Raw genomic sequence first — 12,161 nt, forward strand, 5'->3', positions numbered from 1 at the left:
GCCTGCAATGAATTTGGCCTAACCATCAGCCTCAAGAAAACGAACATCATGGGGCAGGATGTCAGAAATGCTCCATCCATCAATATTGGCGACCACGCTCTGGAAGTGGTTCAAGAGTTCACCTACCTAGGCTCAACTATCACCAGTAACCTGTCTCTAGATGCAGAAATCAACAAGCGCATGGGTAAGGCTTCCACTGCTATGTTCAGACTAGCCAAGAGAGTGTGGGAAAATGGCGCACTGACACGGAACACAAAAGTCCGAGTGTATCAGGCCTGTGTCCTCAGTACCTTGCTCTACGGCAGCGAGGCCTGGACAACGTATGCCAGCCAAGAGCGACGGCTCAATTCATTCCATCTTCGCTGCCTTCGGAGAATACTTGGCATCAGGTGGCAGGACTATATCTCCAACACAGAAGTCCTTGAAGCGACCAACATCCCCAGCTTATACACACTACTGAGTCAGCGGCGCTTGAGATGGCTTGGCCATGTGAGCCGCATGGAAGATGGCAGGATCCCCAAAGACACATTGTACAGCGAGCTCGCCACTGGTATCAGACCCACCGGCCGTCCATGTCTCCGTTATAAAGACGTCTGCAAACGCGACATGAAATCGTGTGACATTGATCACAAGTCGTGGGAGTCAGTTGCCAGCATTCGCCAGAGCTGGCGGGCAGCCATAAAGACAGGGCTAAATTGTGGCGAGTCGAAGAGACTTAGTAGTTGGCAGGAAAAAAGACAGAGGTGCAAGGGGAGAGCCAACTGTGCAACAGCCCCGACAAACAAATTTCTCTGCAGCACCTGTGGAAGAGCCTGTCACTCCAGAATTGGCCTTTTTGCCACTCCAGGCGCTGCTTCACAAACCACTGACCACCTCCAGGCGCGTATCCATTGTCTCTCGAGATAAGGAGGCCCAAAAGAGTGCAAAGCCAGAACTGTTCACAGTCAGAACACATAACTTTCTAATTCAGTTACGGCTCCTCTACCCGCTTGAAAAAACGGATAAGTTTCCATCGCCGAGCTGGTGTAAAACCTTAAAATCAGTTTGAGAATTCACATGGTGGGTGCATCGACAAAGATGAACCGATTCACATAACAACAGAAACCAAAGCTGCTTTTGTTTAACGCACAGAAGTGATGCAGTCAGGGCCGGGCATTCAGTATGTTGTTAGATAAAAATGCGGACAAAATGTAATTCCGATTTTGGGCTGTTTCTTTAAAAACAAACAATTACAATGTCTGTTTGCGTAAAACGAGAGCAGCCCAAATCTGCAGTATTTTGCTTTTATTACAGTGAAGGGAGTTGGCTGCTTGTTCAAATGACTGGAAGTAATGTCAATGCTCCCCTGCTTCAGGATCTCACGGGAGGTGTCTCTCAATTATAAATATGGGATTTCTCTTAATCTCTCATCCCACAGTTAGTTGGAGTTCCGTGTCCAGCGGCAAGAGTCACCATCACTTCTCAGACAGAATGAGAGTTCCATTGAGCTTTTATCCATTTAAAATGTTACCACCAATGTTACAGACAGTAATGATTTACTATCCGATTATAGCAGCAATTGGAATCCCAGGTAAGTGATTATATTCAGTCACTAAATGTATAAAGTAGAGGTTAACTGTATTCCTGCTCTTATCTCGGTAACTGTTCCTTTTCACTGTTTTTTATTCTCACGCCAATCCAAAAGCAGAACCTCATTCCTTGTATTTTCCACTCTCCTCTACTCATTACAGATTATTTGTTGACGTTAAAATGTTCTTTTAAATCTCCATCAAAGCCTGCAGCTTATTTTCTTCATTTAACATCTTCAAACTGGTTCCGTCTGAACTGAGAATCAGTGCAGTGTGTGATAAAACGGATTATTTCAGTTTAATTTTTCCGTTGCCCAACAGACTCACTCTCCTCTCCTTCATTCCAGTAACAGTCAGTAATATCTGACAAGCAATAACTTTTACTCTTCCTTCACTGTTTTATAAAATGCCCCAGTTTCTCCCCCTCTGATTTCTGCTGGGGACAGATCTGCTGACAGATATATACTTGTGAGTACGGACAGTCAGCACCGGGATTTGTTCAGTCCCATTATTCAGATATTCTCACTGTTCTCAGTCTGTTTCTATAATGTGTTGGATCTTATTCCTGATGATCACAGTCCACTCCGAGTGTGGATTTGTTCTCCGTGAAGGAACACAGACTCTCCCTCTGATCTTCTCTCCTGTCCGGTTACCAGCCTGTTCTCAGTTACCTCTTCTCCCACCGAGCGGGTATTCTGTTCCTTTCAGCCGGTGGGAGGCAGCTGGTTTCTGTCCCAGACCTTCCTGCAGGTGGGGCAGGGAATTCAACACAGTGAAAGAGTGATTTAAACACTGCAGCGGGACTCTGTGAAACGGTCCTGCGTTGCCCCAGTTGAGAAACTCGTTTCAGCTTTCACCATCCGGATTTGACCAATCTCACGCTCGCAGTTTGATACAAAAACGCTGCACTCTGAGCATGTCCGTCCACCCAGTCAAATCACTGGTCCTCTCAAATACCATGTAATTTAACTCCAGATTCTTGTACATAGAAGATATCCTAATCAGATTTCCACACCCTGTCCCCCTAAACCTTCACCACCTCTTCCTCCATCCACCTGTTCAATCTACTCTGTATCTGGATATAGTTTCTGCTTCAACCCCTAATCCTGGAACTGAACTGCACCGTTTCCCAACTCTCTTTGTGAAGACATTTCTCCTGTTTTCTGTTCCAAATATCTTCCATTTAATCTTTCAGCTCTGCTGCCTCCCGCTGCAGTGTTGCAGTCACTCTTTCGCTGCATTGAATTCCCTGCCCCACCTGCAGGAAGGTCTGGGACAGAAACCAGCTGCCTCCCACCGGCTGAAGGGAACAGAGTATCCGCTCGGTGGGAGAAGAGGTAACTGAGAACAGGCTGGTAACCGGACAGGAGAGAAGATCAGAGGGAGAGTCTGTGTTCCTTCACGGAGCACAAATCCACACTCGGAGTGGATTGTTATCATCAGGAATAAGATCCAACACATTGTGGAAACAGACCGAGAACAGTGAGAATATCTGAATAATGGGACTGAACAAATCCCGGTGTTCACTGTCTCATTTTTTCGAAACCATGTTCTTCCATCCACCTTCTCCCACTCTTCCATAACTTTAAACACTTCCATTATATCGCCCTGTAATCTATGTCGCTGTTACTTTCTTCTCCCTCACATTTACAGTTTAATGTGACAGAGCCCAGTGTGTGAAAATGGTGCAGTTTAACCCTTACTGTACCACGGACTCAAATTCCCCACTTGAGGTGTGAAAGTAAAATCTCACAATCAGTGGAACGAGTCCCCATCTCCAGAGGACACTGAACCTTTACAGATTTATTTTTGAAGAAATGTGACCGACATTAAACTCCAATGCTCCGGCTGTTGTTTTTTGAAATTCTGCTGAGCCTATTTAAAGATGTTACACAGGAAGAGAAGAGTGAAGTGAGTTGTCTCACTGTCTCACTGACTCTCACTAACCTCAGGGCCAATGCAGCCCAATGCTCCCATTGGAAGATTCACTCCTGTATTTCGAAGGGTTTCTCTGAATGTATCCGCTCACGGGGTCAGTTAGATCTCGGTGTCCCGCAGCAATATTCATAATTATTTCTCATAGATAAATGAAGTTTAATTTATTGTGCATCCATTTGACCAAGCGATTCTTTGTGTTCCTGGTTACGGATTCTAAACTTATTTATTTTATGCAGGGTTTAACTGTATCACCGCTCGTTTTGCGTATTCTTCAAATTGCTGTGTTTCTTCTGAAGTATTTGTTTTGCTGTTTCTAATTCAAGATCAGAGTTTAACTATATATCACGTCAGTAGATATCACGTCTATTACAGTAGAGAAAGAAAATGTTGTCGAGGAGAATACTGAGATACAGACTACTCGGCTAGATGGGATTGAGGTTCACAAGGAGGAGGTGTTAGCAATTTTGGAAAGTGTGAAAATAGATAAGTCCCCTGGGCCAGATGGGATTTATCCTAGGATTCTCTGGGAAGCCAGGGAGGAGATTGCAGAGCCTTTGTCCTTGATCTTTATGTCGTCATTGTCGACAGGAATAGTGCTGGAAGACTGGAGGATAGCAAATGTTGTCCCCTTGTTCAAGAAGGGGAGTAGAGACAGCCCTGGTGATTATAGACCTGTGAGCCTTACTTTGGTTGTGGGTAAAATGTTGGAAAAGGTTATAAGAGATAGGATTTATAATCATCTTGAAAAGAATAAGTTCATTAGCGATAGTCAGCACGGTTTTGTGAAGGGTAGGTCGTGCCTCACAAACCTTATTGAGTTTTTCGAGAAGGTGACCAAACAGGTGGATGAGGGTAAAGCCGTGGATGTGGTGTATATGGATTTCAGTAAGGCGTTTGATAAGGTTCCCCACGGTAGGCTATTGCAGAAAATACGGAAGTATGGGATTGAAGGTGATTTAGTGCTTTGGTTCAGAAATTGGCTAGCTGAAAGAAGACAGAGGGTGGTGGTTGATGGCAAATGTTCATCCTGGAGTTTAGTTACTAGTGGTGTACCGCAAGGATCTGTTTTGGGGCCACTGCTGTTTGTCATTTTTATAAATGACCTGGAAGAGGGTGTAGAAGGGTGGGTTAGTAAATTTGCGGATGACACGAAGGTCGGTGGAGTTGTGGATAGGGCCGAAGGATGTTATAGGTTACAGAGGGACATAGATAGGCTGCAGAGCTGGGCTGAGAGATGGCAAATGCAGTTTAATGCGGAAAAGTGCGAGGTGATTCACTTTGGAAGGAGTAACAGGAATGCAGAATACTGGGCTAATGGGAAGATTCTTGGTAGTGTAGATGAGCAGAGAGATCTTGGTGTCCAGGTACATAAATCCCTGAAAGTTGCCCCCCAGGTTAATAGGGCTGTTAAGAAGGCATATGGTGTGTTAGCTTTTATTAGTAGGGGGATCGAGTTTCGGAGCCACAAGGTCATGCTGCAGCTGTACAGAACTCTGGTGCGGCCGCACCTGGAGTGTTGCGTGCAGTTCTGGTCACCGCATTATAGGAAGGATGTGGAAGCTTTGGAAAGGGTGCAGAGGAGATTTACTGGGATGTTGCCTGGTATGGAGGGAAGGTCCTACGAGGAAAGGCTGAGGGACTTGAGGTTGTTTTCGTTGGAGAGAAGGAGGAGGAGAGGTGACTTAATAGAGACATATAAGATAATCAGAGGGTTAGATAGGGTGGATAGTGAGAGTCTTTTTCCTCGGATGGTGATGGTAAACACGAGGGGACATAGCTTTAAGTTGAGGGGTGATAGATATAGGACAGATGTCAGAGGTAGTTTCTTTACTCAGAGAGTAGTAGGGGCGTGGAACGCCCTGCCTGCAACAGTAGTAGACTCGCCAACTTTAAGGGCATTTAAGTGATCATTGGATAGACATATGGATGAAAATGGAATAGTGTAGGTCAGATGGTTTCACAGGTCGGCGCAACATCGAGGGCCGAAGGGCCTGTACTGCGCTGTAATGTTTTATGTTCTATGTTCTATGTTCCTCCCATTCCGCCACTTTCTGCATATGATCTGCTTACTGGGATCATAATATGCTTATAATATCCCGCAAAATCTCCTCTCTACACTGTCAGCCTCGCTACCTCGCTGTATTTTAAGAAACTCCTTAAAAACTACTACTTTGACCAAGTTTTTGGTATTTTTTTTACTTCTTTCATGGATATGGACATCGCTGGCATCATTACCCATCCCTCATTGCCCTTGACAACTGAATGGCTTCCTAGGTCACTTCAGAGGGCAGTTAAGAGTCAACCACATTGCTGTGGGTCTGAAGTCACATGTAGGCCAGATCACATCAGGAAAGCAGATTTTCTTCCCTGTAGGACATGAGTGAACCACATGGGTTTGACAACAATCAATGATAGTTTCATAGCACCATTACTTAGACTAACTTTCAATTCAAGATTTGTTAATTAATAGAATTTGTGTTCTACCAGCTGTTGTGATAGGATTTGAACCCGCATCTAGGGCATCAGCCTGGGTATCTACATTACTAGTTCAGTGACATGACTACTGTACCACTGTCTCCCCATCTGACCTCATATCTCTTTATGTGGTTCTGTGTCACAGTCTGCTTCATAATGCTCCTGTGAAGCACTTTGGCACATTTAGTTACCATAAACGCGCGCTATGAACAGAAGTTTTGTTGTAGAAAACCCCAAATTGTTATCTTCATGCAATGTCATCTTGTGCACGTGTATTAACTATTATCTAAATGGTGAAAGGTTGCAAAGCTGTAAGATGTAGAGGGATCTGGGTGTCCTAATGCATGAATCACAAAAGGTTAGTATGCATGTACAGCAAATCATTAGGAAAGCAAATGGAATGTTACCGTTTATTGCGAGGGAAATTGAATACAAAGATAAGGAGGTAATGATTCAGTTATACATGTCATTGGTGAGACCACATCTGGAATACTGTGTACATTATTTGTCTCCTTTTTTGAGGAAGGATGTAAGTGCGTTGGAAGCAGTTCGGAGCCGGTTTCCTAGACTAATGGAGTGGGCAGGTCGTCTTCTGAGGAAAGCTTGGACAGTTTAGGCTTGTCTTTGCTGGAGTTTAGAAGAGTAACAGGCAGCTTGATTGAAACATAAACCCTGAGGGGTCTTGACAGGGTGAATGTGGAAAGAATGTTTCCTCTTGTGGGAGAATCTAGAACTTGGGATCACTGTTTAAAAATAAGTGGTCATCCATTTAAGACAAAGATGAGGATTTTATTTTTCCATCACAGGGTAGTGAGTCTTTGGAAATCTCTTCCTCCAAATATGGTGGAAGCAGAATCTTTGAATATTTTTAAGGCAGAGGTAGATTGATTCTTAAGCTGATAAGCAAGGGGTGAAAGATTATCGGGGATAAAAACAAGAAATGCTGGAACCATTCAGCAGGTCTGGCAGCATCTGTGAAAAGAGAAGCAGAGTTAACGTTTTGGGTCAGTGACCCTTCTTCGGAACCGGTTGCGAGCTGGGAGACAGAGATCGGTGATGCATGTTAATGTAATGTTACTTTCCTTTATCTTTCGGATGTATGAATGATAAACTGTGCATGAGATGCAGTTGTACAGAGTCTTGGTCAGACCCCCGCTGGAGTACTGCATTCAGTGGGGCAGCGCCCCACTGGGAAGATGTATTGGCGTTGGGGCGGGGGTGGCCTGGGGGTTTCAGCCCAGATTCAACAGACTGATACCAGGGCTGAAAGGATCAAATTCAGAGGACAGGATCCATAAACTTAGCCCGTGTTCCCTTGTGTTCGGAATTTTGATGGGTGACACAGTCCAAGTATTTAAATTGATAATATGATTTGAAGGGGAGATGGAAGTAATCTGTTTCCTGGCGCCGTGTAATCGAAAACAAGGGAAAATAATCTTAAAATTAGAATTATGCCATTTAAGAATGAAAGCAGAATTTTTCACGGAAGGAATAGCGGAAATCTGGAGTTCGTTCTCTTTAAAGCCTGTTACTGCTTGCTCAATTACATTTTAAAGACTGAGATTGATAGATTTTTAAGGTAAGAATATAAAGGACGATGGAAACAAGACATGAATGGAGTTAAGGCACAGATTAGCCAGGGTCTAATGGAGTGTTGGGAAAGGCTTGTGGGGCTGAATAACCTCCTCTTGTGTTTTTATATTCCTCTGCGTTAATCACCAGATCATCAGAACTTCTGAAATGAGTGAAACATTAATCGCAAGACTGGAATCAGTGTAACTGAAACCTCTATCGGGACAAATGGTTTCTGAAGTTATTCTTACCGTGTTTCGAGTTCCCAGTAAGTCTCTCTGAAGTATTACTGATGGTCTAAATCCATCTCTCCCTCGATGAATGCTCTCTCTGTTCATTTACTCTGTTCGTTTTGAAGTGATTATTTTGCTAATTTCAGGTCTGTTACGGAAATTACGAGAATATCATGCACTGCCGTTCCTCCATCTTCCATTTGGGATATATTTATTGATAGGACAACGTTCTTTCAAACTCCAGCTAACACACCAATGGTTTTCTACATTAATAGTCTCGGGCTGTTACGGTTTTATTTCAGAATGTGAACAGCATTCACAGAATGGGATATGATGAGATTATGAAGTAGTTCCAGTTAATCTGCAGCAGCGACACGGGCCTTTGCTGAATGTTCTCCTGTGGACATTCTCTGGTCACTTTATCTCCATCGCCCTTAACTACACCAGCCGTGGTTCAGTGGTTCCACTCTCCTCTCTGAGTCAGGAGGATGTGGTTTCGCGACCCTTTTGAAACTCCAGGTTGATAGTTCAGTGAAGTACTAATGCCATGCTGCACAGTTGAATAACAGACACTCCTAGGCTGTTTTATATGAACCTCAAATTCACAAACTCTGTAGCTTCCAAATCAGTATTTTTTGACTCACAATTTGCGCCACCGGATGTGATGTCTTTCCTATCGTACTCTTTCGAACAAAGTACTCCTAAACGAATATCACGAAACAGATTATTATTTTGTGGGGCTTTGTGTGCAAATTCACATTTAATTGTGCACTCGGAAGTCAAAGTGACCACCTCCCGACAGAAGGTGAAGGCCCATATTGACACTGTGTGTGAAACTTACCAGAGCTAGGTATTACTGCGAAGTTCAAGGAACTCTGTGCTGAGGTCGCTGGTAACATTGTTGTATTGCCAATTATTTCCTGAAACCACACTGGTCAAACATCATATTCAAAGCTTCAATCGTGCACCAACTTCAGTAAAGATGTATCCTCGCTAAACTGTATGATAATTTTGTATGTCAGTTGAAAAATACATTATAATGTTTATATTTCGGATATGACACGAACAATGAACGCTGAGGCTGAAGGAATCGAGAGTTGGGAAACGATAAGCATTAAGGAACAGTTATAATGACATTTTTAGATTTAACAGGCGACATTGGTGGTTGGATTCTGTGAGCGATGGACATTGTTTGCTTTGTTTCCAGTCATTGCATAACATTTACAAACAGAAACAAGTATAAATGATTGTAATCGTTTTATAATTAGATTCATTGTTAATTCAGAGTCACGACTCCTTAAACTGTCACTCTAAGTAAGACGGGGACTATAATGAATAAATCATTGAATAACTGGTACAATTGTTAAATCAATGACTATTTGAATAACGAACAGGTGGCATGATTGATCAATGTTTATGGCAGAATATTTTAGATAAATAAGTTACGAACGAAACTAAAACGTATTGGGAGCAGTCTCACCACACGGACTGCAACGGTTCAAGAAAATGCCTCACCTCCATCTCTCGCAGTGACTGGGAAGCAACACACCATCTCTGATTCCGGATTACTACAGTCATTTTTCTTAGAACTTTCCCACGACATTTCTGTGTCAAAGGTACCCGCCCCACTCACTCCTCACCCAACCACACAGACACAAACACTTAATTAAATTAAGCTTATACACTCTGAAACGCCTGTGATAGAATTTACACCGAAGAGTTTATTATCAAAGTCAGTTCTAGAGGAATACAGTTAATTATTTCGACACCAGCTGCTCAGGATGTCTCTTCAGTGCAGAAATGTCTCTGGTACATGTTGTATTCTCTCTCTCTCTCACTTTCCGGCTTACCCTCTTTCTATATCAAATTGTTAAACTGTTGAAGGACACAATATCCTGCAGATCCCAAGGATCCCAGTCAAACTATTCGGAGTATCTCTTATATTGTTGATTGTTTGTTCTGGAGCTCAGGTTTATATATTGCCCCGATCCTCTGGGATGGACTTCAGGACAGTCTTTCACACCAGGGAGATGGATTCTCAATATTGCTGATGTACCGGTTTAATATTACAGAGCGATTCGGCCAATTCAGAGGGAACACCTTCTTACTCATTATCTCTGAAGGTGACTCTCGGTAGGTATCTGGTTTTACCTGAAACCTCTGGTCTCACTTGCACTGATCTTTGCAGCCATCCTGGTATCGCCACCACCATCTCCCTCTGAGGTTTCCTGCAATATCAGAGGTGACAACATCCTGGTCTGGATTGTCGTCCTTCTTCTATCGTCTACTTTGGAAAGTTCTTCTGTTCCGAGGATCAACGGATGAAATATTGTTGTGTTGCTGCTCACATCTCAACTTCACTTTGCGGCCATTGTTGGATTTTATTCAGATGGGATTGTGTTGTTTAAATCGCCGATGAATTTCCAGAGAGGGGAAATCGGCTGAACATCTGAAATGTTCATCCGGTGGTTTGTAAACAGAAACTTCTGTTATTTGGTCGAGTTGATCCACAGCAATTCACCATGTAATATGTTGTTTGGCAGCTGTTTTTCACCGGTCTTTACTCATTACCGCTAGTCTGAAAATATAACCTGGCAACTCTAGGCCATTTCCCTCACCAGGTATCTACTCTCCTCTGCTGTTCACGGATCCAAACCCCGCCGTTTAATCTAATTTCTTGGCAGTCCTCGTTTAGCATTTACCACATTTTGGGCCGGTTTCATTCTCACGATTCCCTACTAGATCATTTATCTTCCAATTTATTATTGACCATTTATTACTTATTTTCAATTAATTTTTTTATGTTTTCTTTTGATTAGTTCATTTGTTCTTTCACTGGACTGTTACTTCTTGCAATTATTTATAGTTTATTATCTCACTGTTAACTTACTTGTAGCAGTTCAATGGCTGGAAATTTACCCCGAGCTCTTCCGTTCTCCACTGCACGTCCGATGATGTTACAGTGGAACGGGAGCAGCTCTGAGCAAATTCCACACAAAGTCTACTTGGTTCGTTCTATGTTATTTGCTAAAGGTATCTCTTTAAATTTATTTACTCCACACTCTATACATTACATTGCAATTTCATATCAAAATCTTTTCAATTACACAGTTCCAGCAGCAGTAAACTCCAGTTCCCATCCCATGATCCTGCAGTAAAGGACATTTCATACTAAACACTGTGGACCTGAATCATTCCTTGTATCCTGATGGATGATCCTTTTTTTTCTGTTCGTTTGTGTTTTACAGTAAATGTGATGACGATTGTGATCCTGTCCCGGGGAAAGTGCGGTCTCTCCAGATGTATCACTCACTACCTGGTCGCCATGGCAGCAGCGGATCTATTGGTCACTATCACTGACGTGGTGTTAAATCGGATTAATGATTATTATTTCCCGACTACCTTCCTGTTTCTCACCCCTGTGTGCTCTTTCCACATCGTCCTGCTTCGTGCAGCCACTGATATTTCTGTCTGGTTAACAGTCACTTTCACTTTTGATCGTTTTGTTACTATTTGTTGCCAGAAGCTGAGGACTAAATATTGCACCGAGAAAACGGCAGCTGTAGTTATAGGAACTGTGTGTCTGCTGTTCTGTTTTAAAAACATTCCCTGGTACTTTACATTTGAACCCTACATTACAATCGACAACATACCCTGGGCCTGCCATCAAAAGCTGCAGTATTACACATTAACTGCATGGATAGCATTTAGCTGGATTGACCGCTGTCTCACCCCACTGCTCCCAACATTCCTGATATTACTGCTCAATGCTCTGACCATTGGACACATTTTAGTGGCCAGTAGAGTCCGCAGGAGGTTGAGGGGCACCAGGAATGCCGTGGATCACAGTGATCCGGAGATGGAGAGCAGAAGAAAATCTATCATTTTACTGTTCGCTATATCCGGAAACTTCATACTGTTATGGATGACGTATGTGATAGTTTTCCTATTAATCCAAATTACAAACCAATATTATTCAACAGGTTTCAATGAGCCGATGATGATCGCAGACTATACCAGCTACATGCTCCTGCTTTTAAGCTGCTGCACAAACACGTGTATTTATGCAGTGATCCAGACTAAATTCAGAGAGGAGCTGAAGAATGGGATGAAATATCCACTGAGGATAATACTTACATTATTGAAACAAAGAAAATAACAGAGGAATTCCCAGAATTGAAGCTGAATCACATCTCATATCATATCCTGTGTTCTTTGTGTCTTCTGCTGACTCCATCTCTGGCCCACTCTGCTCCAGTTATAATGTTGGACAATATCAGACAAAGACTGTGTTTTTCAATGTAGGAGTCTGTGACCGAGGTAGAAACGGTGACATTATCCAGATGATAATAGAGGTTTTTGTTTTCTCTTTGTT

At 42.9% G+C, this 12,161-nt stretch overlaps 1 protein-coding gene across 1 annotated transcript; it reads left to right on the forward strand.

The window, feature by feature from the left end:
• The first annotated feature begins 1,530 nt into the window (after nucleotides 1-1,530).
• On the forward strand, nucleotides 1,531-11,945 carry LOC137345879 (probable G-protein coupled receptor 139). The gene is made up of 2 exons (XM_068009123.1): nucleotides 1,531-1,570; nucleotides 11,035-11,945. Exons 1-2 carry the CDS (start codon nucleotides 1,531-1,533, stop codon nucleotides 11,943-11,945), a joined length of 951 nt encoding a protein of 316 aa, XP_067865224.1.
• Nucleotides 11,946-12,161: the final 216 nt, after the last annotated feature.

This window comes from Heterodontus francisci, chromosome 29, assembly GCF_036365525.1.
Source record: "Heterodontus francisci isolate sHetFra1 chromosome 29, sHetFra1.hap1, whole genome shotgun sequence".
In the NCBI taxonomy this organism is placed as follows: domain Eukaryota; kingdom Metazoa; phylum Chordata; class Chondrichthyes; order Heterodontiformes; family Heterodontidae; genus Heterodontus; species Heterodontus francisci.